The following is a 27,577-nucleotide window of genomic DNA, read 5'->3' on the forward strand; positions in this document are numbered from 1 at the left end:
TCATTTGGGAGCCGAGAAGATTCGACTCATTGAGATCCAGATTGCTCAACCCTTTAGCGTACGTGCTAACCGACATGCTTCAGACACACGCCTGTGACGTAGGGACGTGATGAGGACGCATCGTGAATATTCATGAGCCTTGTGAATATTAATGAGCGCGTCGTGATTTTGTAAGCGGTCACGTTGCGCTGCGGTACCAGAAAGGCAGCCTCTCAACAGCTACGCATCCTCTCCATCCGCTCAGCTACAAGCTCTAGCTTCGACACTCCAGCCAGGTACGCAAAGAAAATTACTTATAAATTAAATGTATCTCGCTAACTTTAGGCGCAGGTTATCACCTAACAACATTTGTGCGTTTTCAGGGTTATGCTTTGAATACAAAAGATAGGTTTTGTTATAATACATTAAGAAAAGTAGGTCCGGGCCTCACTAACGTTAAGTCGAGTTACATCAAGATATCGTTAAAATAAAGAATTCGATAATATCTTAATATTTACATCATCATTAGGGTATGTACGATTAATCAATGGCGAATCAACATTTTTAATAGTATTTTCTTTGTGTGTGAAGTGTACATATTTTGGAACGTATGTTGAATGAAGCTGAAATTGATCTTTTAGTGTCTACATTTTATTCGACTTTTCCGTTCCGCCTTAAATGCTTACGTTCTGCTGCACCATTTAAGGTCGAACGGCAAAGGCGAATAAAAAGCTGGCCGTAGAAACTAAATTCGGGTTTCTATGAGAAGACCGGTTAGTGAAGGATGTAACAGGATGTATCTAACGTTAGTTTGTCAGCGCCAAGGTTAAGTGTGGAGCATCTTGACCGAAATAAAAATGTCGCCATCCCTGACAACCTTGAACACGAGTTAGGACGTTCTCCTCCTCCACCCCTTCTTCCGCATTGAGAGCCAGAGAACAGGAAAGAAAAAGGCGTAGCGTACAGATAAACACCGTAACCCCCGTATTAAACTCCTGTCCTCCAGCAAACTTTGGCGCAGTCCCTGTGTAATGAGGAGACTGATTCTCGGTGAAGGACTGTGTGGCTCGCTGCACGTAGGCATCTCCACCACAGGCTTTAGCTGCTGTTAGCTTCAATGGGGGGAAAAAAATAACTGGTCTCGTGTTGAGTCATCGCCTCACGCCTTTGTCTAAGACCGTAAAACGGGAAATAAGGTCTCGGTACGCACATACTGGCGGTTTAAGTTTAGCGTACAGGCTACGCACGAGGTTTCTTTCGTATGGTGCAGATTATTGGGTTTAAAAGCCCTTGTTTACCAGAATTAAACTGAAATATCTCCAATGGAAAGTGAATAGGTACATTCCAGTTATTTTCAGAAGGAAATAATTAGTAAATATCTGTATTAAATATATAAATGGTTATCAGTCGGCTACGTGTAATTAAATAAACATCTAAGCTCAGCCCCTATTGAAAATGCGCGAGGAAGGGCGCACAAGGGCAGCATCAGCAGCGCGCCGCCATTGGGCAGAACAGAAAACCTGTGCCTCGGCGCATCTCTGCGCACGCAATCCGCATCTGATGTGTTTACGAGCTGAAGGCGCTATCCCATTGGTGCAAGTGCGTGTGACGTCACTGGTGTTTCTCATGTATGTTGCTGTGGATCTAAAGCAAAATGTGAAAATTAAGTATCGTGTTTTCAGCTTCGATTGCTTGTTCCCTCATGACGCATCTTTAGTCTAACCTTTTCCATTAGTGGATTCACTCTGTCATTTTATTCCATGCTGATTTTTTTTCCCTTCTTTATCATGTTCTTTGTACCCTTCAATTCTGACCTCTTACCATTTCATGTGATGTCTGTTGTCTCTTAAAACAATACCATAACTGTGGTGATTCCCCCCACCCCCCTCAGCACACACAGTCCTGGTGGCGGTGCTGTGATGGATGTGACAGGTACATGAGTGGGAGGTGGCTGCCTGCCGATATGACGCAGTGCAGAACAACAGACCGTGTAGAAAATCAGATAAACTAATTTAGACACCAGAAGGGGTTGCCTTTAGGAAGATACCTGTGCAATGAAGAGAATGGTATTGAACAGCTTGTGACATGTGGGTTTAATTAGCAATATTTTTATAGTAATCCAAGTTCTGAATTCCTGAACTGATGCAAATATTGTAGGCCTACATTTTAATGCATGTCTGCTAATATCTATAGATAAGCTTTAATAAAATAAATTAAATAATAACCTTGATTGGCATTACAAGGACACTATCCTACTGTGCATGTTGTTAACTGATTGACACTGTTGTCGTTGGCAACATTTCTAATCTTTGCTGTATCTTGAGTATCCAGTCATGCAGCAGTTGTCAAAACGGTCCCAACTCATTTATTATTCTTTCTTGTGCATCTGAGTCTACACTGCCATGGAGATGGTGTAGTTGACATCCTGATGTCCTTCCCAGGGCCTACGTGCTCAAGTGTTTGTCTCCCAATCCTGCAGTCAGCAGGTAGCCGCATTCTGCTATTTTTAGCTTAGACTCCAGCACATCGTGGCTCTGGACAGTCATCCTCTGTGGCCATAACATCTGTGAGGCATGTGACCCAGTAGAAAATGAGCTAAGCAGGAACTGCAAAATCAGTTACAGCTTAAACATGCGTAAAACAATACAGCCATGTTTCACCTGAACACATCTCATGACTTCTCAAAATAGGTTCTGGATTTGTAATTTTATAACTTTGTTAATAATTTAAATGTAGAATTGGGAGAAAAGCTTGGTGCATTTAAAATATAATGGGTAGGTCTCCTGTACTGAGACTAAGCCTTGTTCTGCATTTTAAGGAACATTATAGTTTAATTTGACTAATGTTCCACTGATTTCTTTGATGTTCAAAACCATATCATGTCAATTTTTAAATTGTGCTCAAATGTTAACACGTTTTCATTGCTGCCGTTTAAACCCGCAAATCATTACAAGCTAGAATTGTGTTGGAAAGATTGATGCTGCCTTTATGCAGAATAGTAACGACACTGGACGCCTGTAATGAATTCTTCATGATACAGTCTGCACCCTTTAACAAACAACCTAGGTTTGCAGCCTTCAGTTTCCTCCTGCGTTACGCTTGCCTACGTGCCCTGTAGTCATCGTGGTCATTATGTGTCCCATAGGGCCTGCATGCATGCAACTGTAGAGCAACACGAGTGAGGCACATTGATCTCCGAGCACTAAGCCTTGGCTTAACCTGAGCACACAGTATGACTCGCACTGAATCATTTCCGGTTGCTGCCTCTATTGTGGGCATGTCAGGACCCGCCATTTTCTGGCTATAGCTTGTAACATTTGGTTTTCAGTCATCTGAGATACTACTTTTGATCAGTACAAGTCAATGTTTGATTTAGAAGTCCACCAAACACCCTCTTGATCAACCTATAATTATTTAATTGCTTCAATCCTTGTTTGGTGTGGCTTACTTTTTAGTGACTATACTTTCTAGGATTATTTGTCACTTGCAGGTATTTAAGTAGTTTGACAGATCACCACAGTAAGCTAATTTTATTCACAGTGCAGCTTTAGCTCATTTGCAAAATTCAAATAAGTGGAGTTCATAGTGAAAGATCATAGTGATTCATAGTGTAAAGATCATCATGACATGGCAGAGCGATTATTGAAAGTGATATTGTGCAATGTGTCATGACACTTGTGCTATGACTATGGGGATTGTCTGATCTGCTTAAAAATAATTCCCCTATAACAAAAAAAGGTGGTCAGTTGTTTGTTACGCTGTCTCCCAGAATTCTGAATGCTGCATGTGAATGAGCTTCACTTTGTTCACTCGCCATGGAGTATTTTGGTCAGTAGCCTGTAGCACAAAGTTCTAAGTGATAGTTACTAAATAGGAATGGTTAAATAAAAGAACCCTAGTGTGGGTGTTTTTATAAGGACTAAAAGCCTAGGCAGGATGTTGCCATTGAACAAGTAGCATGGAGATTAACAAGTCTGGTCAGCGTTTTACTCCTAAGCCCTTGCCAACAGTAGCATAACAATTTTAAAAGCTGTTATTGTTTCAGTGCTACAGAACAGTTGAAACTGAGCTGGCCTAGATGTGTTCCTATACATCCCTGCTGTGCAGTGGTGATGAATGAGGTGGGATGTTACCTAGGCTCTGGGCTTGTTTTTCAGCGGAAACTTCCATTGGTGAGCTGAGCTAAATATCTAGCCACCAACAAACAGTTTATAATAGCTAAGCATGTGTTTAGCAGTAATGGGGAATAGAAGACACCCCCTTCTGATCTGGCAGACAAGTAGTGTTCCATAGATGTAGGGTTAATATGATGTGGATGTTACTTTATGCTCAATTGAAAGAACAGTAGTGTGGTGACGGTATAAGTTAGATGTTGGTATAAATTGGAAGGAAGTAGTTGTTTTAAAGCTGACCACGGCATCTCGTTGCTATTCACACAGAGTAGCTGGTATGTGCCAGTTCTGGCTTGTTCTTGTGTGTATGGGTGAGGGTGGGAGGGAATCGGTCAACAGCCAACAAAGCTGATGGAATTAGTGAAGCCCACAAGCAAAGAAAAGGAGGTTTACATCTGGTGTTACAAAGTGTAGGACTTTAGATTGAATGACTTGTCGTTTGATATTGTCTGTAAAATCAGAGTGGGATATAGACTAGATAAAGAAATTAAAATAAAATTAATGTCATGTTTTATAGTACACCTTCATTTTATTGTCTATTATTAACATTATATATCTTTTTTTTTTGTTTGTTTTTTTTTGTTCCCCCCTTCTCCCCTCCCCCAATCAACCAGTAGGAGTGAGTGGAACAGGACTATAATAGTTAAAGCACTCAATACTTAATTTTGAATTTGTAACGTAAGATGCATATTTGTTTCCCTGAAATATGGAAAAATACACCTTATAACATATAAAACTCTCTAGCAAGATAAAGGCTAGTGGTTCTGACTTATACCTCTTTATTTGGCTTGTAAAATTATAGCAGAACACTCATGCTGGGCTACATCCTCTAGCACGCTGCCCAGTGAGAGGAGCTAATAAGCACTGACAGCAAAGTTTAGACAAGCATAATTACATAATCTTTCATGCTCTCTTTATTTCCCTGGTGATCAGTAATGGAGAAACGGCCTCAAAATGGCCTTCTAGCCACACTTCAACTGTTATGTAATTCAGCCTTTTTCTTCTGAGCTGTGCAGCAGCAGCAGAGGGCCAGTGGCATTTTAACCACTGTCTTGTTGATTCCCTGACACTTTTTGGATGGCTGCAGTCAGCAACTGAGTGTTGCCGGGCAAGAGTTTAATCTCAGGCTGACTTTTTTATTTTATTTTATTTATTATTATTTTTTTAAATATGTAAATGTATACCACATAGGTTGTGACATGGCTATATCCATAAATATTTTTTAAAAACTAAAATGAATACCCCTTTGATTTCCTGATGTGCTGGATGTTAGTGTGTATACAGACAGTAGCAGACTGCAGACATCAGTAAATGGCTTAACATTGAATGACAGTCAAAGCAGCACTGTAGATTTTGGAGCAGCACTTCTATTGGCTTATGAATGAATATTCAATTACATAGAAACTGAATTTCTTGATATTCTGTAGTATTGAAGTAATAGACCGGACTGATGATGATGGGAATCCTGTATGTGAGTGTGACTGTCTTGACTCATTCACAGCCGACATCATGACGCACCAGTACCCCGCCCTGACTCCAGATCAGAAGAAGGAGCTGCAGGAGATTGCTCAGCGCATTGTTGCACCTGGAAAGGGCATCCTTGCTGCAGATGAGTCCACAGGTCAATAAAATGTGTCTCTTTAATGTCTTGGAAAAAAAATCTTAAATACCACAACCTAGAATTTCATAAAATCCTAAAAGATCTTTAAGTTGTCATTTTGTGCAGAGCACCATATTGGAACGTTGCTAAAATGTCAGGGCCATAGATTTGATTTTGCTTGGACCAAGTGCATTCTGAACTCACTAATTCTGCACAAATTTGTAGGTGACATTTTTCTATTTAAATGAATAGTACGATAAATATGATATAACTAGGCATTCACATTCAGTTACGCCACTTCAGTTGGAGCCCTGTCCTCATGAATATTTGTGTATATGTGTGAGAACAGGCAGCATGGCCAAGCGCCTGAACCCCATTGGTGTTGAGAACACTGAGGAAAATCGCCGTTTGTACCGCCAGCTGCTCTTCACTGCTGACCAGCGCATCGATAGCTGCATCGGCGGAGTCATCTTCTTCCATGAGACGCTCTACCAGAATGCAGATGATGGCACACCCTTTGTGAAGATGATCAAAGACAGGGGAATTGTCGTAGGCATCAAGGTAAAGAGGATGTTCTTTTCTTTAAACATGTCCAGTAAAATAAAATCAGAGCCCATGTCTGTAGTTTAGCAGAGCTGCTGTTACCTACACCATGTGAAGTAGTTTACTGCCCTTGTGCACTCACCTAAGCCCCATTGCTGTCAGTGCATATAAATACCAAGGGTTAGGATAAGGATGTCATTTTAAAGCAAGTGTACTTTCTCTTTAAAGGAAAACATATGCTTCTAGAGTTCTGATTCAGTTTTGGTTCTACTCTTGACAGGTTGACAAAGGTGTTGTCCCTCTGGCAGGAACCAATGGCGAGACTACAACACAGGGTAACATTACATAATGCGTTAAGAATACATGGAGCATGTACAACCAAGGAAAACCACTTTCTATTAAATTTTTTTAATATTCAACTTGTTGAATAAACAAGGTAATGAATGTATTTGGGTAGAGTAGTAGGGGCAGAAATACTTACCACGTGTGTGTCTGTGTAGGGCTGGATGGTCTGTCAGAGCGTTGCGCTCAGTACAAGAAGGATGGTGCTGACTTTGCCAAGTGGCGCAGTGTGCTGAAGATCAGTGAGACTACACCCTCAGAGTTGGCCATCCAAGAGAATGCCAATGTTCTGGCCCGTTACGCCAGCATCTGCCAGCAGGTGAGATCCCCCCTCAATCACTGTTTATGCTTGATTACTATTAAAGGAGCAAGGCGTATGCCATACCAGGATTACTTCATTAACCCTAATGTAGAGGATTGTCTTCAGTCAAACTTGTGCTGTGTACACCGTATTTCTAAGGGATTTAAAATTTCTCAGTATTACCACAGAAATGAAAATGTCTGCCTCAAGTACTATAATCAGTCTCAATTGTAAAATTGGTTAAAATTTTAATTGTATGTGATTGTCTTCTCTAGAATGGCATTGTGCCCATTGTGGAGCCAGAGATCCTACCTGACGGTGATCATGACCTCAAGCGCTGCCAGTATATAACAGAGAAGGTGGGTATTTCCTGTTCTCCCCCAACATATAGTGTAGGGGGTTGGCGATTCCTTTTGGGGTTGTGTTTTTTAATTTTTTTTTTTAAATATATAAATTAAACATGCACCTCTTGTGTTGCAGGTCCTTGCTGCCTGCTACAAGGCTCTGTCAGACCACCACGTCTACCTGGAGGGTACACTGCTTAAACCCAACATGGTGACAGCAGGACATTCTTGCCCCACCAAATACTCTGGTGAGGAAATTGCCATGGCAACAGTCACTGCTCTGCGCCGCACTGTGCCTCCAGCAGTCCCAGGTAACAATGTTTTACTGGTAATGTGTAATGCATGGGTTAAAAACATGATTTTGTTTCACATATAAACACTTAAATATACACAGCCATTTGTATTTAGCACCTCATGATTATAACAGATTACATAATGAGTTACTTATCTCAGTGAGGAAGGTAGCAACACTACAGTATTTTTACATTAAAATTGCAAGTTCTAAATCATTTTGATGCTTCATTGACCAATAATGGGGTAGAAATTGAGCCTCTGTCATTGCTACTCTGGGCTCAGAAGTGCAGTAACAGTACTATATAAAATTTGGAGGAGGGTAGAAAACCGTCTCCACACCACTGCTTAATTTCAGGGAACATGGAATCACACTCCACAAATGTAGGGGCAGCCCATTTGCAAAAATGCCAAATTATGCTGTTAATTCTGGTTTCTATCAACAGGTCTAAAGAGACTATTTTGTATTTGTTTATTTATTTTCCCCCTCTTTTTCTCGCAACAGGAGTTACCTTCCTGTCTGGAGGACAGAGTGAGGAGGAGGCATCCATCAATCTGAATGCCATCAATAACTGCCCCCTAGCCAGGCCCTGGGCCCTCACCTTCTCCTACGGCCGCGCCCTGCAGGCCTCCGCCCTCAGTGCCTGGCGTGGAGCCAGGGACAATGAGAAGGCTGCCACAGAGGAGTTTATCAAGCGTGCCGAGGTCAGCTATTCAAATTCTACCTGTCATTTATTTCAAACCTTTTTTTTTTTTTTTTTTTTTTTTTTTCCTCCGTGTATGTAAACACCCTGACATTGACACTTTCATTAGATTGTGCCTTTTTTTCTCATTAATTTTTCAATTCAGTAACAACTAAAGTCTAAACTTGATTAGATTATGATCCAATATTCAAAATAACTGAGGTGTGCTTCATTGTTTAAAGGGTTTTTTTGTGTCTCTTAAATTCCATGCTCTATTGAATGTTATCTATTGGAATCTTAAGCCACCACCTTCAGATTAAAGCATCACAATGTACTGATAGCCTTAACTGTTATGATTAATTGGTCAAATATCTCCCATTAATCAGTAACTGGTTGTTTAACGTACCACTAAAAGAATTCCATGCTAATAAAAACCAGAACTATATCTACTGGTAATGGAGTTTATAATGAGTCCAAGTGGTGTTTCTCCTGCCTATATATTTCTGACCTCCTTTTTGTTTTGCAGGCTAATGGCCTGGCTGCCCAGGGTAAGTATGTGTCCAGTGGAACCGGTGGAGCTGCAGGAAAGTCTCTGTATGTGGCTAACCATGCCTACTAAAGCATACTCCCATCACCCACCAACTTCTGCTACCACAGACCAATAGTATCTTCCACCGCTGCTACCCTCCATGTGTCACTGACCAATCACAGGCCTGCGCTGTCGTCTGTACTTAGGGTTATTATCGCAATGTTCTTTTAGTATGTCTATTTAAAATTTACTGCAAAAGAAAACTGGGGTAAATTAGAAATTGGAGCCAAAAGGGCATTTAATAGAGCCTTCTGGAGCTCTCCAACATGGGAGTTGCTGAACAAAATCTTTTTGGTTTATAACAATTGGAATCAAGTGGTCATTGTGCTGTATTTAACAAATGGTATTGCTTTTCTGGTCGGATCATATAATGACAGGGTTTTTTATTTATTTTTTTTTCCTTTCTCTTCTTCCTCCCTCCCTTTCATTCTTCTCCTCTCTTTCCCCAGTACAAGTGTTCTGCTCAGGCACCCTTTACCCCAGCTTGTGTAGTTTTTGCTGAGTTTGTTTAATTTCATTCCTGTAAAGTGCAGCCACAGCCTCTCCAGTTGATGTGTTCTGTGGTCTCATCAAATCGTGCTATGCAGACGGTCTAAGTCTCATTAGCATTGCTTAGTGATGAGCGTATAGTGAATGCTAACCAGGAGCAAAACAGTCTGATCAGAGTGTGAGGGAGAGAGAGAAAGACACAATGGAGAATGAGGTTGAGAAATGGGGAGTATAGATTGGAGTACACAAATGACAAAACAGCCTCACAAAAGATCAACTAACATTGAACACAGGAACATTTCTTTAAAAAAACAAAACAAAATAATGTTCAATTCTCATCTATGGTAGCGATGAGTTTTGGGTTGTGTGTGTCTACTGTTTCGTTTCAACATAGAATACTAACTATATTGGTTTGAGAAACATGGACAATTATGCGCTTAAATGTGCTATTCTGTGTATTTCCACTTAAGTGTACTATGCTCTCTCTCCCATTTTTGTGGTACAGAGGCCTTGAAGACAATGAAAATGTGACCAGGACCATATAATGTAAAATGTTACTCAATGGCTTAACTCAGTGGCTCGGACCAAATTTTGAAATGATTTTGGGGGGAGGGCATAGTCACTTCAGATCTGGATAAATTGTGATGTCATTGTGGTGTTCTCTTAAGCACTTGATGTGTCAGATTAGTAGAAAACTATAAAATAAAAATAATTTAAAATCCTAAACATGTCTCCTGTTTAAATTCTGTTTCATACTTGCAATTTTATCATGGGGCCACATTTCCTGCTATTGTTATCGTCCTAAAACCATATCCTCCTTGTACATTCTCATTTAGTCATTGCCAATTCCTCCATGTTAACCAGCTGGAACTCCAGCCACACCATGCTACAAAACTGGGAGTTCTTTGGAGCTTTATTGATAGATTCAGGCAGGAGAAAGTAAAAGGATCTTTCCTGCAATACAAATCCAAATTTCATGTTTAAGAAACTACAATCTTTTTGTCTCAGGCTGCCATTCTCATTTTTGTAATGAGAGTTTTTACCTCTGTCTGCAAGGGGACAAATGTTTAACCATCATGACTCATTGTTTACTATGCTCTTGCTAATGTAGAAAAGGAAACAGTGTTGATTCAGGTTCGTATTTCAGTTAAATTGATATGCCGGGGGGAGGGGGTGGGTTATTTATCTATATAGCCATGTTTACTTCAGATGAAATTTAAAAGTTTTGTTAAACAGCACAAGTCAACATAGAGAGGAGGTGCAGTGGCTGGCAGACTGGTGTAAAGTCAACTAACTACACCTAACTGAACAAAACCAAGGAAATGGTTGACTTCAGGAGAGTATGAAAAAACCACTCTCTGATCAACATTGATGGGTCCTCTGTGGAGATTAAGAGTACCAAGTTCTTTGGTGTCCACTTAGCAGAGAACCTCACTTGGACACTGAACACCAGCTCTACAGTGAAGAAAGCCAAGCAGCGCCTCTACTTCCTCTGGAACCTGAAAAAAAGCCTGTCTTCCTCTGACCAGCCTCATCATCTTCTACAAAGTCACTGTAGAAAGCATCCTGAGCAGCTGCATCACAGCCTGGTTTGGGAACTGCACTGTCTCTGACTGCAAGACCCTCCAGCATGTAGTGAGGACAGCTGAGAGGATAATCAAAGCCTCTCTCCTCTCCATCACAGACATTTACTCCACCCACTGCATCCATAAAGCAACCTCACACAAACTATTCGGTTGTTTTCAAAACGCCGGTGTCAGAAAATGAGTAAAAACATTGTGAACACCAAACATTGGAAAAAAAGTGAACTAAGATAATATTGCTCCATTGGTGGGTTATTATTTTTGCTAATTTGGGTTACTTAAGCTGCAAATATTTCCAAATTCAGGATCAGTTAACTTCATTGCTACAAAACTAAACTCGTTATAAATTAGTTTCTCTGGTAATTCATACAGTGCATAAAAACTTAGACAGGTTCAACTTCAGCCATGTACAAACTAGAGTCGTTTTTCTCCTCAAGCACCGTTCCAACTTAAAAGATGTGGAGCTTCTGAACGTAAACAAACCAGAGAACAGCATTTCTGTGTACATTCCCTATAATTGTTTTCCAGAGAAATAAGTCAATCAGAACACTTTGTCAGCAAACAGTTAAAACTATACAGAAAATAAAATAGATATATTGGTTAATGTGGGGAATTTCAAATCTTTTTAATTTTTACATTTTTTGTATTGGATTCAGGAAACAAATATCGATGTCGGTGCGCCCTAGTGATGTGTCGGTCTCGAACGAACCGGTTCAAAGAGCCGGCTCTTGTAAGAGAACGATGAGAGCCGGTTCCCGTCTAAGACCGAGCCATTTTTTTTCTACGGCTTGTCATTCAACCAATCAGAGAACAACAAGCAAAGCTGAGACACTTGGTTTTCCTGAATGTCATTCTGCCTTCCAAAAAATTGTTGAAGAAAATGTTAAATCAGTTAAAAGTTTGTTGACAGTTGTGGTTGTTTTAATCACTACCGTTGAATGCTGCTGTTATGCACTTTGTATTTGTTTATTTTATTACCCAGAAATGGATGATTATTTAATTTAATAAGCTATTTTGTAATACCTACCTTTTTGGTTCCATTGGCTATACTTCAGAGTTTACAAGTGATTTTTTATTAAGGTGTTTAAATAAAAATCCAGTTATTTATACAATTGAATGTGTGAGTGCAATCAGTGAGTTAAGAGCCGAGCCAAAAGAACCGGCTCCACAAAAAGAGCCGAAATTCCTATCACTAGTGCGCTCTTTTCTGTTTGATTTTGAAGGCGTTTTCACACACGGCTTGTCCAGTAAGGCTTCCGTAGTGCCGTCCCTCCTGTGCTGTGATTGGTCAGCGCGCTGTGTCGGTGGGGTCCTGTGGAGATGGCGACTATGGAGACAGGTGAGGGGTTTAGAGGGTCTTCTCATCTGTTCTTTCATTGCAGTGAAGCGGTGAGATGTTGTGATGTTCGTTTGTGTACGTTTCTTACAAAATTGTGAGAGGGTTTATTGGAGCTTGTATTCGTCGCGTGTTAAACGTCAGAGCGGCGCTGGGTTTGGTGGTGAGACAATGGCGCTGAGTTTACAGTAACGTCCTCCAATCATTCTCGTTATTCCTGTGTCCGCACCCTGTGCCTCCAGTCGAAACTAACATCCGTGTTATCATGTGTCTCTGGTGTCTTTTTATTTCCTGCTGAACATAGAGAAGCAGCGGGGGAAGTTAGCTGCCCTAGCCATAGCTGCTGTGGTCATCGTGCTTGGGATACCCCTGTGGTGGAAGACCACTGAAACTTACAGAGCCTGGCTCCCATTTGCACATATCAGCGAACTCGACTCTTTACAGGTATCTTCATATGTCCTGCTCCTTGCTCGTTTCATATACACTCATCTGTACTTACCATACAACCCATCATGACATCAGTTTTTCTTTACCCCAGTGTCCATTTTATTATCTGCCCCACAGACCATATAAGTGCGCTCTGTAGTTCTACAACGACAAACTATAGTCCATCTGTAGAGCAGTATGGTCTGGTATCTATTTGTTTGGTGTATCACTCTTCCTGATACAAGTGGAGCAGACATGCACCAAAATATGCATCATATGTCACTGACCTCTCTGATCACCTCATACCAGGACAGCAACCTCAGTGACACTAAAGCACAGACAATGACCCACTACCTACATTATACCATTATATAATACTAGGTTTATACCAGAGAGGAGCTGACAAAATTGACTATTAGTGTAGAAACATGGTTTTTTAAATATTTTGACTGATCAGTGCCAACACCTAGACACAACTTAAAATGCATTTCTGACACCCACTGTGTATAACATTAGTAGAAAAGTATTGCCCAACAATAACTGATGCTGAACTCACCGTGCCCATTGGCATGTGTTGCCTAGAGGGATGTAAATTAGCTTAGTTTGCTATAAAGTGTGTCTAAAAACAATTGGACAGGTACAAACTCGCATTCCAGAAAGGTTGGGTCACTTACAAAACTTGTAATAAACACGGAAATCTGTGGTTTGTTAATTCATTTGAACAGGTTTTAAATTGTTGGTAGCAGAAGGCATATTGTTACAGATTTACAAGTGGAATTTTTGCTCCATACACGACGAGAGCTGCACAACAGCCTGTCGTCTTTGTTATCTGATTCTTCTCTTCATGATGTGCCATATGATATCAATAGGAGACAGGTCTGGACTGCAGGCATGGCATTAAAGTACATGCACCCTATGTATACTACACCACGCTGCTGTAACAAATGCAGAATGGAGCCTGGCATTGTCATGCTGAAATATACATGGAGTTTTTTGCACTTTTTGTTGGTAACATTCTGGATGGCCATTTTTGGTGCATAGAATCTGACATCCGGAGCATGGACTACATCTGACTGCAGAACACATTTCAACTCTCTTTCACTTTGTCTCAGATGAAGCTTTTTTCACCAGCTTTTGTTTGCAAAGACTGAGATTTTGGTGAATGCTCCTTTTATAACATTAATATTAATCTGCTTATAGTGTAATGCTTCAGAGGAGTTTGACAAAAATTGTCTATAAACATTTCCCTATAATTTTGACCCTGTCCCAACTTTGGAGTGTGTTGCAGGCACCAAATTAAATTATTATTTTTTTTTTACTTACAAAATAGAGTCGAATTGATGAGTGAAAACATTGGTACGTTAGGTTTTTTGTTCATTTGTCAGTAAACAAAATGTTTCTAGAAAGTTCTGAAAATGGGAGTTGCATATGAGAGTTGTGTGTCACTTGTGGTTTGTTTATTAAGCTCCAGTTAAGTGTTGATGTAGAAGTGGTCTTTTCTCGAGGAACGCTGAGCCCAGAGCAGCAGAAAAAGGTTCCACTGAGTCAAACCAGAGAACAGGAGCACCATGTAGATGGTAAGACAATTTCTACTTGTTTCTCTACATGAAAAAGATAATCTACAGCTAACAAGCTTGGGCGATTTGGTAACAACCTCTCTTTTCTCTTTTAGCGAAGACAACACTACGCTACAGATATGAAACCAAGTATCGCACTGCTACTATCATGGAAGAAGATGCTCTGAACCAGCCCAGTGCTCAAGGTTGTAATAATAAGGGTGGATAATTTGTTAAAGATGTTTTTGTTAATATTTATTTTATAGTCTGTGTTTTAATGAATGACACCGTGTGATTTTCCTCTCCATAGAGGCTGATTTGTCCCTGCACATGCTTAGTGAAAGTGCTTGTGGCTCTGTGGTTATTTATATCATCCCTGAGACCTCTACTCTGCTGCCAGCGGTAAGATATTTTAAATGCACTCTGCCAGCGGTTGATCTGGGATATAGAAATAAAGAGGCCTGCATTTATCATTATCAGCAATAATAATGAATAAAACATTTATGTGATGTATATAACATTGGCATTGAAAATTTAAGAATAGGAGTCTAGCTATAACATGATAATCAATAACCTATTTTTAGTATATTGCAACCTTGCACTTAGAATGTTTTGTTTCTCATGTTAAATTATCTGTCATCATTGGATCACCACTTCTCGTAGTGGAATAGTTATCAGATATTTGCACAATGGAAAAGGCAAGTGGGGTTCTTGGATTTATGTCAGACAAAAAAGAACATACCACAGCAATACTAGGTGCTTGCAAGTTTGCCTTTTTAGTGGAAACATTTGGCAAAAGTCAGCACGACAGTAAGTATTAAGTTTACAGAAGCTTGTGAATTTCATTTGAAAACAGTGTGAAGACACTAGATTTTGCCATTTCAGTGGAGACAGTTTTATTTAACTGTGTGACTAGCTTCTTATGTGAAAGAAGCAGCCTGGATGTTGGATGAAACATGGTAGGAAAAAGCAACAGCAGCAGTGACCTTGGCTGCTTACTTTTTTGAGGCACAACCAACTCATTTTTGTTGTAGGTTGAAACACCTTATAAAGAAGGGAGGATTGACAACACACTTGCATAATTGTGGCATTTGCACAGCACTCAGAATGCTAATTATTACACAGTGTCTGAAGGGTCAGTTGCATATCATAGTAAAACATAGTTGAGATGTTCCAATAAACAAAATGTGAGCCATTGTGTCAGAAGCTTTTAGCCTGAAACATGGGCAGGATGCAAAGGTTAAAAAGAACAGACCACTTTCTCTCTATGTTAAGGGTGTGAAGGTATATGTGGGTCAGCGGCGTACTGCTCTGCTGCGTGCCACTCTGTTTGAAGAAGCTGCTGGTCTTAAGGAGGTTCTGTCCACTCTGGAACCTCGGATAAAGCAAGTGGTTGACACCATGTCCTTTAGCCACCAAGACATCCTGGCTGCTCTGAGTGACCGCATCCGCATTGGCCAGGTCAGCAAGGAGAGCTTGGCCGACAGCATGAGGGCCATAAAGTCCAGTCCAGGTCATAAATCTTTTTTATTTTTATCTTCTTTTCTCTTTCGCTTGTAAAATGATAATTATATTCAATTGTGCTCATAATGTTACTGTTTGTTTGCTGAACATTACAAAGAATATGTGAAGTCGACTTATGAATGTGTGACAATAAAGAGGGTGGTGCAGTGGCACAGCTGGTATTGCTTGGGTTGTGGGTTCAATCCCTGCCTCAGGTCATAGTCTCTGAGGAATGTGGTGTGTTCTCCTCTATTGTGGGGTTCCTCCCTCAGTCCCAAAAGCGCACTCGGTAGGTCAACTGGCTGTGCAAAGTGTCCACAGGTGTGAGCTGTGATGGCCCTTGATGGACAGGTGTAATCTTGTGGGTGATTCCGGGTAGGCTCTGAACCCACTGCAACCTTGAACAGTGTGAGACAGTTAAACAGAAAACAGATGAATCAGTTTGAACACAGCAACATATCATTATTGTAAGAAATCTTTTTATACATAAAGAGTTATATTTTATTTGACACGTTTTATAACTTCTAAAATAGAACTTGGGGAAAAATCGTTTTCAGAATTTATTTATTTAGGTATCCCAGCCGAACATTATTACCATTATTCAAATGGTGTAAATAAAATCGAAAAAACGTTTATTTTTTTTATAACTAAAAACCCCATTTCTAGAAAGGTTCAGACACTTTCTAAAAATGTATTAAAAATGATGGTGGATGGAGATGGATGGAAATTTGGTTTTTGGAAATTTAAATTTCCTTTTAAAGTTTTAGTGTTAAAGTTTCATGATTCATCACGTGTTAAATAGCACTAAGTAAAAACTGAACCTGTAATTTGTTCACTCACTGAATCCCATATGACTATGTCCATCGTGGTAACATGACAGGTTCTCAAACAGTACCGCCTGAGGGCACGACTGCCAGGCACATTTAGCAGCAGTTTCCACCCTTGGCCTTTAAGCACTGAGCTTTGTCCTGACTCTCTGAAGCTTTTCATGATATTATTAACTGTAGAAGGTGAAAGACCTCGATGTGCTGAGTCTTTGTACAGACTGATAATTCTCATATGAAATTTGGCACACAGTGGAGAACCACAGCCCATCCACAGAACCAAACCAGACTAAGCCTTTGTTGGATGCTTCTTTTATACTCAATCTTGTGTCCCAACTTTTCTGGAAATGTAATTCATATGTAAATAAAAATACATGAATATCAAAACCTCCCCCACCAATCCTCATTTGTTATTCCTGCCTCTTAGGTTATGAAATCACCTTCAGTCTCCTGAACCCTGATCCAAAGTCACACAGCCTGTACTGGGACATTGAGGGTGCTGTTCATAGCTACATCAAGCCACTGCTGGACAAACTGACCCCAATTGCCAACTTCTCTGTGGACTCACAGGTTTGGTTAGAATAGATGGTGTGTGTGTAGCTTTCATAAGCATTTTCTTTTACAGAAGTCTTTTCTTCAACAACTGTTGTTTTTTTCTTCTACCCCTCCTCCATTAGATCCTGTATTATGCAGTGTTGGGGGTCAATCCTCGTTTTGACAACAGTGTGTCGGCTTACACACTCAGTGCAGACAGCCTAGCACACGTCATCAACCCTGTGGAGGCCAGACTAGGTGAAGATGTTATATTTTACACAGATTTACATGAACATTTTACATACGAGTATATGGTTTTGATTTTATATTTTAAAGGCGACGTTCACGCTCTCCATTCTGTTTGTGCACTCAAAACCGGTCTAATGTGTTTATGAAACCCAATAAGTGGTTAAGAAAACAGTGTCTTGTTCCAGTATGCTAGGCTCTCTCTCTGCTTATGACAGAGCAAAAGCATCTGGAGATTTTAGACAAACAGGGTGAACACCAAACGTTGACAAGCATGAACCCGGATTAGTATATTGCTCTATTCCTGCTCCATAGGTGGGTATTGACTTATTTTTGATGTTTCAGATTAGTTCAGGTGGAAATGTCTCCAAAACGCTAAATGCATTTTTTGAATGTGCTACAAAAATAAACAACTCGAGTTACATATGAGTTTCTGTGGTAATTCCAACAGTGAATAAAAACTTACAAACAAGTTAAACTTCCGCCATATACAAAAAACAGTCTTTTTTAAATATTCTGAACATAAACAAACCAGAGATGTACCCTTTAATGTCTCTGAAAGCTGAGCATGAAAATAAAACTGACATTTTAGCATGTTATTTCTTGTCAAACCCCCTCCCTATTTCTATGTTTCATTCAGGAAGACACATTTTGATTACGCTTCATGTTGACATTAAGAAAGTTGCACCTAGTGTAGTTTTCACCAAAAAAATTAAAAGAAACTTAGCAGCATTTTTTTGTGATATTCTTTTATTTAGGCTCCAATGCTGCATCTTCAAACCCTGTGCTGAACTTCCTTCTGTATGTGCCTGATGCCCAGCACTCTCCTCTCTTCATCAGAGACCACAGCAAGAGAGAAATTCCCTCCAATGCCTTCCACAGCCCACGCTGGGGTGGCATAATGGTACTGTCTGCTAATATAGGAGTGTATATAAGAGCTCAGGTCCTGGAAGGCAACAACACTGCAGACACTAATGTGTTTAAGTTAGACCTTAAAAAGCTTTTCAAAAGGCCATGCTAAATTGCTGATTAGTTTAATAGTTTGTGATGTACAAGTTGATCTTCAACTCCTCTGTGCAGTGACCCTTCATGTCTGAAGTCTTGCTCCCTGTTTTAATTTATATTTCCAAGAAAATCTATAGGTTGTCGCAAAATTTGTGGTCTATGATACTTTTATTCCATAATATATGTCTCCACCGTTTAGGTGTACAACATGAATGACATGTATGAGCCTGAGGCTGAATTTCCTGTGGAAATCAACATCAACATGGCTAATGTAATGGGTGTTTTCTTGGCACAGTTAAGGTATGTACTTGACCACCTAGAATGCTTCAATGCTAAAGGAAATGTGACTATATATATATATATATATATATATATATATATATATATATATATATGAAGAAATAGTTCAGATATAGTAGAGGTGGGCGATTGTGGCCATAAAATAATATCAAGATATTTCAGAGTATTTTGGCGATATGACAAAACACTGAAAAATATTTGGTTAATTTCAAGAACATACTACTGCAACAAAATAAATGTTATATTAGTATTAATTATATTAAATTAACTATATTTAATAGGTATTAATAATATTAATGGCTTTTTTAATTTCTAATATAATACTATGATTTCGTATACATCTGATATTTTGTAACAAAACCACCTCCATACAAATGAAGTCACTCCTGTTTTTGGAGCAAATTCCTTCACCTCAGAGCCCTTTTCTTGTGCCTTAATGACTCAAGTAAAGAACTTATGTCATATTATGTGTAACATATGTTTTTTATTTTCTTTTATTCAGTAATTTCAATAAAAATATGACGATATTACAAACAATACGATATGGCACCACCCTAAGATGATTTATTTATTTATTTATTTTTTTGTTAGGAACTAGACACAGTTTATTTTCATGTCTCTAAAATCTCCTTCACAGAACACTTTTACATCAAATTATTGATTTTTATCTTTTTTAAGATATAATATAGATCTATCTCTCTTTCAATGTTTCAGGCTCATGCTGGGAGTACAGAAGATGCAGCCTCCAGCTGGCTTCATGCTGCAGAGTCCAAGCAGTGCAGGTGTAGCTGACTGGGAGCTGGACCGGTTGATGTGGAGCAGGAGTGTGGAGAACATAGCAACAGCCAGCACCACCATCACCTCCCTTGCTCAACTCCTTGACCAGATTGGCAACATCGTCATCAATGACAACATCGCACAGCAGGTAATAGACCAGCACAGATTCATTCAGTTCAGTCTCCTCCACAACTTCTGTCCTCTCTGTATTTTGGACAAATCAAACAGGGCTGTCTAAATAGTAAAATGCAAGAATCATAGTTTAAAAAAAAATAAATAAATTCCCAGAACAATAAGGATATATTTAAGTTACTTAGAAAGATGTTTTATTTCTATTTTATGTCTAAGCAACAGTGAAAATTTAGGAACAAAATGTCATGTATTGATTGCTTTTTTCTGTTCAATTAGTTAATTTTAATAAAGTAACTTGATTTTATAATCTGACCTTTTTTGATGTGTACAAAGTATCACATGCTTCATATGCCCTTTGTATTTAGGGCTTATTTCTTGCACATTTTGCATTATATCTAATTAACATCTCATGTTGCAGGTTTCCAGTGCAGTGATGTCCCTGCAGGCAGCTGTGGCTGAACTGGAGGCTGGGAATTTGGCTTTTGCCCTGCAGTACAGTAGGGAGGCCATTTTGGCCTCTGAGAGGGCATTTTTTGATCCCTCTCTTTTGCATCTATTATATTTTCCTGATGACCAGAAGTTTGCCATCTACATCCCTCTGTTCTTGCCTATGTGTGTGCCCATTTTGCTCTCACTGTTGAAGATTGCCAATGAGATAAGACAGAAACGTGCAGATAAACTTGCAAAAAAAGACTGAAAACTGCAAACACATGCAGAAAATTTGCCTGTAATTATTATTTCTATACACTGGATTCCCCCTCCCTCTTTTTTCCCCCATTTAAAGATTATTCCATAGAAATTACCTGTTTGGACATAAAGGTCTGTTTTTGGATCTTCTCCCAAAGCAAAAAACGTTTGGTAAAATGTCTGTTCTGTAATTAAGAAACCCAAGAAGTCCTCGGGCAGATTAATATGTGGCAAAACCGACTTGCATATACTGTAATTATTTTTTTTGTTTTGGAAGCCTCTCCGCAGAGCTGATGTGCAGGCCAACAACATGGAATACAGGGAAATTTGTTTTTTAATTATTTGCACCACTCAGTATCTCCCTTTAGTATCTATAGTAACAGTATAGTTGAGTACTGTTGAAAAGTGGTCATGAATGGGCAAAATTCAAACTGAACTGAGGTCCAGTCTTGAGTCATAGGTGTTAATATTAGACTTTTTCTGGAGGTACTGTATGAGAGTGATGCAATAAAAGAATGAAGTGATGAAGTTTAGAATTAGAAAAGTTTACTCTCTGCAAAAACACCACATTATTGTCAAATCTGTACTATTTTTGTTTTATTTTCATGTTTAATTTTACTGTTCAAATGACTGGAAAATGTTTATTTTTAATATTTTTTTTTATCTATAAAACCTGGTACATTTGGTACGAAGTGTGTTTTTTTTTTTTTTTTTTTTTTTTTTTTAAACTCCTCCTGAACTGTTGTTTTCTACTCCCTTCACACAGCCTTGAATAGTCCTGTAGGGGTTAATACAACAAAGTTTATAAAAATAAATATATTTATTATTTGCAATGTTATGAATGATTTGGAGAATAAACAGTTTTATGTATGAAAAGCTGTAAATATTGAGTTTTTTTCTGCACATGGTGTATCAAACCTCTGGGTTTAATTTTTGGGCCACTGGTTTGCTACAGCTAGCACTGGCACTACCTTAACCACAAATGAGCCATATTTTATGGTATGTGGGCCAGCACTGTATGAGGCACTTTTGGTTAAAATAGTTTGCTGTACCGACCTTAGGCCAGCAGTGCCATATCTTTATGGGAATCGGCCCACATTCACGTCCTCTCCGGACCTTTATATAGTGTGTTGGATGTCCATCACTCCCAATTTTACAGTTAAACTTCTCTGCAGCATAACACATTGAGGGCTTAAGAACAATCAGATGCTTGTCCTGTTTAATTTCATGCAGATTATAAAGCTGTTTAGGCACCACTAATCATGTGTCCATACTGGGTAGGTGCACTTTAAAGTCATAGGTTTGGGGGCGGATAGGACCTGTCCTCCGAAACTCAAAGAGCTTCATGCACCTTAAAATAGTGTATTACACAGAGACTCTACACTCAAATAAAGGGCTAAATGCTCAAGATACACTTCCTGGATGCGGTCATAGGATGTATATCCCCCTACCAAACTTTTCTGAACTCTCTGTTGCTCTACGTAGGAAGTAGGGGTGGTTTGGGACAGACCCCACTGTGTGGTAAGAGGCCAGGGCGAGTCATCCGTGTATTCTTCCGCCAAGCAGGAAGAAGGGACGGCGCCATTTTAGAAGACGTGTTTCTCTTCTCTGCAGTTGGGAGGGTTTTTAACTTTTTGGTATAATTATTTTAACTATTTCTTTACTTTTTTTCATTAATGGATTTTATAACTTAATGCTGAATGTATAAATTGATATTCACGGCGTATTCTGAAGTGGTTCTCTGTTGTTTATTCCTGTTAGAACATGTCTGGCGGAGGTGTTATCAGAGGACCCGCAGGAAACAACGACTGTCGGATATATGTCGGGAATTTACCTCCCGATATCCGCACCAAAGACGTGGAGGACGTATTCTACAAATACGGAGCAATCCGAGACATCGACCTGAAAAACCGGAGAGGAGGACCACCGTTCGCTTTCGTAGAGTTTGAAGACCCCAGGTGAAAAATGCTAGAAAATCGCACTCGAGTAGACCGCGCACCAGGCCTCGGTCCTCAAACACAACAGAGACGTTAGTTAACGTCGGGAGGGTTGTCCACAAGGCAGGAGTTCTCGGTTCACCAGAAAAATTAAACCAGATAATTTATTTTTCTTATTGGAGAGGCTCGGATTTGGCTTACTTCATTTTGCTTTGTGAAATACGAAGTGTTACAGTTGGTTTAGTTGAGTTACTGTATTGATGATAGTGTCTTAGATGTAAATCTGCATCTTCGCTTTCGCTTATTTATTTATTTATTTTTAAGAGCGAGAGAGAGAGATTAGGGCTCAAATTAAAAGCAGAAATTTCAGTTGAAGATTGTGAACGTGTGGAAATTAAAAGCAAATCCGCCGTTATGTTGTTTCAAACCGCTTGATGACTTTACCGAAAAGTAATACCTGAGCAAGTGCCCAATTTGTGACTCATTTGTGTACAATACACCTCGAAATGTAATCAAGTGCTGTTAAAATGATTGGACGATGAAACCAGGCAGTCGGTCCTCAAAATCACAGTGCTGTGAACAGAGTGCAACACTAATGTAAACAGATGGGGATATACAGATAAATCTATCTCATACACAGCTGGGCCTCATAACTATGAGAAGCACATAACCTCAGCTTATTTGCGTTAGAGGAAGTAAAGAGGAAAAAAAGTGTTGCATAATGCAGAGCAAAATACTGAATATTTTGTTAGCAACATTAGAAGTTTTGCCATTGGATCTAAAGAAAAGCTGTTAGCACATTAGACTCTAATGCATTTTTCTGATCTTGTGACAGAATCTGAGTGAGTTATTTATACAATCTTATATATAAAATTATATACAAGTTTCCCTAACGGTGATACTGTACTCATGTTTTGTTTTAGCATGTAAGAGACTACAGGCTCAAACCATAGAGCTCTGCTTACAGCCATGACAGAGATGAATGGGACTGCAGTCCATACATGTATTTCTTTCATTTTAATGTCTAGGACTAAAAGTATTGACCGAAAACTGATGTGTGTTTGGGTAATGAGTAGGTTCACAACATGGCCGCTACTACACACAGTGAGGTCAGCACCAACTCAAGGGTAGACTGAGCTCTCTCTCTGGCTAATCATCAGATTTATCAGCTCAGAAAAACGACCATGAAAATTCAAGTTTTAAAATCAAGCACTGACGGGCTCGGTGGTCTCTAAATCCTCCCAAAACTGGGATTTCCCCTTTAAAATCCGGAGGGTTTTTGTCTCTTTTACATATAGCAGTCAAAGCAACACTATTCAAACAAGTAGACAAAGAATGCTTGTTAAATTACTAGTTTAAATATTCTTTAATGTTGTGTGATATGTGTATAATGTGTAATGTTACATGTAAGTTTCTATTGCTGTTCTTTTTAACTTTTTACTGTATTTTTCAGAGATGCAGAGGATGCGGTGTATGGACGAGATGGTTATGACTATGATGGTTACCGTTTGCGGGTGGAGTTCCCCAGGAGTGGCAGAGGTGGTGGAAGAGGTGGTGGAGGAGGAGGTGGAGTTGGAGCCCCCAGAGGCAGATATGGCCCTCCATCCAGACGCTCTGAGTATAGAGTTATAGTTTCAGGTCAGTTGAGTCAGTAATGTCTTTTTTAATATTCCTTGTATCTAGTACATTCATGTGTTTACAGTTAAATTCTGAGTAAGCCTTGTTTTCTGCTAAGACTGCAGGGATCATTTAATTCACACATCTGTATTGATGTAATCTATCCATTTTAACTTGTTTTCTTTAACATAGCTCACAGATGACATCAAAGTCCTATGTGTTTAAGAGTTTGTCTTATTATACAGGACTCCCTCCTAGCGGAAGCTGGCAGGACCTGAAGGATCACATGCGTGAAGCAGGTGATGTATGTTACGCTGATGTTTTCCGAGATGGCACCGGTGTTGTGGAGTTTGTGCGCAAAGAAGACATGACCTACGCTGTTCGAAAGCTGGATAACACTAAGTTCCGGTCACATGAGGTAGGTTTGAGTTTCTGAATAGGAACCGCCATTGGGAAGGACAGGACAGGACAGGGCATAGCTTAAGGATTTGGAAATGTCAAGGTAAGAGTCATGTCAAAAACCCATGGTGGAGCCACATGGACTAGGAGGATCCAAGGAATGGCTTAGGATGCTCACTTCAATGTAAGTGATTTTGTTATTGGCCTGTGTATTTGCCACACAAACAGTCGTGACAGGTATTGCTACTGCCATTCTGTACTACCTTTTGTGGTGTTATCGAAACCACCATAGTCACTTTTTTTTTATTATTATTATTCTTTTTTTGGTAGTTTTCGTACACAGCATATAATTTGCCTTAGTATTGGAGAGAGGGAAACTTCAGAGACTAACTAACATTTGTTTCAGGTCAGCAAGTGGTAAGTGTCTCCTGAATTAGAACATATTTTCTGGTTCTGGTTAGAAAGTGGTCTGTTATGTGTTCCCCAGGGAGAGACAGCTTACATCCGTGTAAAGGTGGATGGCCCTCGCAGCCCAAGTTATGGGCGATCACGCTCTCGCAGCCGCAGCAGGAGTCGCAGCCGGAGCAGCAGTCGCAGCTATTCACCACGCCGCAGCAGAGGATCCCCACGTTACTCGCCCCGTCACAGCCGTTCTCGATCCCGCACTTAAGCATCCACTTTACAGCTAGTTCTACAGTCATACACCTTGTCACCCTCTGCTGGACCCACTTGTTGTATATCATTGCCCTCTTGACTTGTTTTGTCTCTCCATGGCCCCAGTTTTCCTTATCTTTGGTTCGCAGCTGAATTTCCAAGAGGGATTTATTTTTTTAATCATTTAGCTAACAACAGCAAAGTGTAGCTAAGTGGATTTTTTTTTTTATATCTCCATTTTTCTGCCTCTTAAAAACCTCTTCCTAGCGTTCTCTCTTTTACCGTATTGTTGCCCTTGTGTCTTTTGTTATTCATCCACATTTTAACTGGATTTCCATACCCATTATATGTACATATGTTAGACAAAGATGTTCAAATGCTTAAGTGTCATTTTTGAGGAATTTGCTACTGTTAGCAATACGCTTTTGGGGCAGGGCAATTTTGATTTTGTTGGATAGGATTTTTGTTGCACAACTGTACTATTTTTACCTTTTCATGTGTCTTTCTATAGACAACAGAGGAGCAGGATTAAAGAATGCTTTGGAATAAAGGATTGTCAAGCACAGTTCATTCATATTAGGATAAAGCTTTTGGAGGAGGAGGAGCAGGGATTTCAATTTTGGCAATGGTATGACAACGAGCGGCTTAAGTCACCTTAAAAATATGACAGGACTTGTCCCCGTCCCCCCCACCCCCTCAAACATTCAGCATTCTGAATTTTCTTAGAAATGAAACATTAGTTTTTGCTTTGCCATTTCTCCCTACCTTTACAATACCCTTTCCTTTTTATTTTTGACCTATTCTCACTGGTTGTTGCTGCAAAGCATGCATGTGTTCTTTTGTCTAAATGTTGCCATGCTCGTGCATACATCAGGACATTTTTTTATTTTTTTTTTTTTGTTATTGACTATTTTTGCTATCCAGAAATATAATACTTTTTTGCTTGTTGTCTGAACGGGACTGGGGCTGTGCACTGTAGAGCAAACCAGGCAGAAACATCTCGGTAGATACTGATGGAAACATTTGACTGCATTTATACCAATGTAAATGACTATTTCAATAAGAATATATTTGCTTTTGTAAGTGATATTAGACAATGTAATGTTGCTAATGTGATGCTTAAGATTTTGTTGGAGCATATAGTCTGGAACCCTTTTTATCATTTATGCTGTGAAAGATATACCGCTCCTTTAATCATCTCTTAGAAGCATTTATAGTTGCACACAGATGCATTTGATTTAGTTGTGATTCTAACTTGTTGCCTCCCTCTTTTTGATTTTGCTGGTATTCAAAGGTTTGGATTGGAGGAGGGGCTCACTGTTTCCCGATCCTTGGAGCCGGATCATTGGATCAGTTCAGGATCAGGAGCAGGATTAGGATTAGGATAAGGATGGATACATACATGGAGCGGGATCAATTTACCGGGAACGGGAACCATAGGAGAGGATCCCAACCCCAGCCCCACATACCCTCGCCAAACCGCAGTTAATGGAGTTAACAAAAAGCGGAAAACTTGGCTTTTCAATTGGCTTCTGTAGAACCAAATTTGTTTCGTTTTTTTTCTTTTTGTGGCCTTTTTCCTTTTTTGTGGAGCCAGACCAAAGATGTGCACACTGAATGGATCCTGCTCTTATTTTTGTTTTATGAGATGAGTTTTTGATAAAGTGGAGCAAAGCCAGGAACCAGAAGGCCGGATCAGTTGCTTTGGATGGAATCCACATGAGGATCTTGGTAAATAGGTTGATTTAGGGTTTTTGGGGGGTGGGATGGGATGTTTATTTCGAAGGGGGATTTTGTAGCTTATTTAGGGATTCAAATATACAAAATGCTTGTGCATTTTTAGGCATGTGCCATTTTGCATTTGGTGGGTTATATCCTCAATTGGCTCAATTTCTGATTCCTAGTTTGAAGTGTTTCCCCCCATTCCCTTTAAATAAAGAATGAATACTGCATCTGTGTGTTTTTTTTTTGTTTGTTTGTTTTTTTCCTTGTGATTGTGGTTTTTACTGTGCTGTGTAAAAACTCATGACCAAAAGCTACTGAAAGATATTAATGACCTATGTTTTCAGGACACAGGTGTAATGTGCGGGTTTGAAGAATTCTAGGTTAGAAGGTGGACGATGTCAGTACTGTTAATTGTTTCTGCTGCTGAAACTGAAGGTTAATGTACTTTTGTTTTTGTTTTTTTTAAAAAAAATAAACATATAGGAGGTCTTTGACTTCTGTACAGTACTCTATGACACAGTGGGTTCTCCTTTTTTCCTGGAGACCTGATGTCATAAGGAGTATTTCAGCCTTCAGCTCTTGGTGAAGGCATAATTAAAGGGGACCTATTATAATTTAAACGAACATAGCTTTCTATGATATTTTGGTCAGATATCACAAGGATCAAACAACACACCACGGTTCACTATGACCGGTGTCAGCACCTGTTCCTTTAAATGTGAATGAACCACGGCTCAGTTTAGTGTGAGGAAGAGAGGCACTGGATTTTGTCCATGGAATTGTGTTTTTTCCACTTGTGGACACAGGTCCAGCGCTGTGATTGGCGATGTACAGATAAAGGTTTGGATATTTCTAAAAAAAAAAAAATTCAATCTACGTAAGAAGCATCACAAAATCAGAATTAGTTTGTCTCCTGTTTAAATGGATGACAAAATACTGACAGGTTTCATAGTTTGTGTATTAGTAGGTTTGAACACAGCAGCTGTCCTCAGTGTGAAAAGTT

The 27,577-nt window shown here is 39.5% G+C and overlaps 3 protein-coding genes across 3 annotated transcripts; all 3 read left to right on the forward strand.

Moving 5' to 3' along the window:
* Window positions 1-128: 128 nt before the first annotated feature.
* aldocb (aldolase C, fructose-bisphosphate, b) lies at window positions 129-10,052 on the forward strand. The gene is made up of 9 exons (XM_066645380.1): window positions 129-275; window positions 5,653-5,772; window positions 6,101-6,312; window positions 6,575-6,629; window positions 6,795-6,955; window positions 7,213-7,296; window positions 7,418-7,592; window positions 8,078-8,277; window positions 8,782-10,052. The coding sequence occupies exons 2-9, from the start codon at window positions 5,661-5,663 to the stop codon at window positions 8,872-8,874; spliced, it is 1,092 nt and encodes a 363-aa protein (XP_066501477.1). The 5' UTR covers window positions 129-275; window positions 5,653-5,660; the 3' UTR covers window positions 8,875-10,052.
* Window positions 10,053-12,157: 2,105 nt separating this feature from the next.
* Window positions 12,158-21,088, forward strand: pigs (phosphatidylinositol glycan anchor biosynthesis, class S). The gene is made up of 12 exons (XM_066646002.1): window positions 12,158-12,255; window positions 12,557-12,696; window positions 14,144-14,255; window positions 14,351-14,440; window positions 14,545-14,636; window positions 15,510-15,747; window positions 16,989-17,131; window positions 17,239-17,353; window positions 18,100-18,245; window positions 18,546-18,646; window positions 19,361-19,571; window positions 19,974-21,088. Exons 1-12 carry the CDS (start codon window positions 12,237-12,239, stop codon window positions 20,250-20,252), a joined length of 1,686 nt encoding a protein of 561 aa, XP_066502099.1. The 5' UTR covers window positions 12,158-12,236; the 3' UTR covers window positions 20,253-21,088.
* A 653-nt stretch (window positions 21,089-21,741) lies between these two features.
* Window positions 21,742-27,000, forward strand: srsf1b (serine and arginine rich splicing factor 1b). Its single transcript, XM_066646454.1, has 6 exons — window positions 21,742-21,879; window positions 22,004-22,200; window positions 23,633-23,817; window positions 24,042-24,214; window positions 24,683-25,477; window positions 26,144-27,000. Exons 2-5 carry the CDS (start codon window positions 22,007-22,009, stop codon window positions 24,863-24,865), a joined length of 735 nt encoding a protein of 244 aa, XP_066502551.1. The 5' UTR covers window positions 21,742-21,879; window positions 22,004-22,006; the 3' UTR covers window positions 24,866-25,477; window positions 26,144-27,000.
* Window positions 27,001-27,577: the final 577 nt, after the last annotated feature.

Source organism: Hoplias malabaricus, chromosome 15 (assembly GCF_029633855.1).
Source record: "Hoplias malabaricus isolate fHopMal1 chromosome 15, fHopMal1.hap1, whole genome shotgun sequence".
Lineage (NCBI taxonomy): Eukaryota > Metazoa > Chordata > Actinopteri > Characiformes > Erythrinidae > Hoplias > Hoplias malabaricus.

Coding starts and splice junctions, on each gene's coding strand:
- aldocb (XM_066645380.1), top strand. CDS start 5,661: ATGACGCACCAGTACCCCGCCCTGACTCCAGATCAGAAGAAGGAGCTG. Junction 7,297..7,417: donor GCCAGTATATAACAGAGAAG/GTGGGTATTTCC, acceptor CTTGTGTTGCAG/GTCCTTGCTGCCTGCTACAA. Junction 8,278..8,781: donor AGTTTATCAAGCGTGCCGAG/GTCAGCTATTCA, acceptor TTTGTTTTGCAG/GCTAATGGCCTGGCTGCCCA.
- pigs (XM_066646002.1), top strand. Junction 17,132..17,238: donor ACTTCTCTGTGGACTCACAG/GTTTGGTTAGAA, acceptor CTCCTCCATTAG/ATCCTGTATTATGCAGTGTT. Junction 18,647..19,360: donor GTTTTCTTGGCACAGTTAAG/GTATGTACTTGA, acceptor TCAATGTTTCAG/GCTCATGCTGGGAGTACAGA.
- srsf1b (XM_066646454.1), top strand. CDS start 22,007: ATGTCTGGCGGAGGTGTTATCAGAGGACCCGCAGGAAACAACGACTGT. Junction 23,818..24,041: donor GTATAGAGTTATAGTTTCAG/GTCAGTTGAGTC, acceptor CTTATTATACAG/GACTCCCTCCTAGCGGAAGC. Junction 24,215..24,682: donor CTAAGTTCCGGTCACATGAG/GTAGGTTTGAGT, acceptor TGTGTTCCCCAG/GGAGAGACAGCTTACATCCG.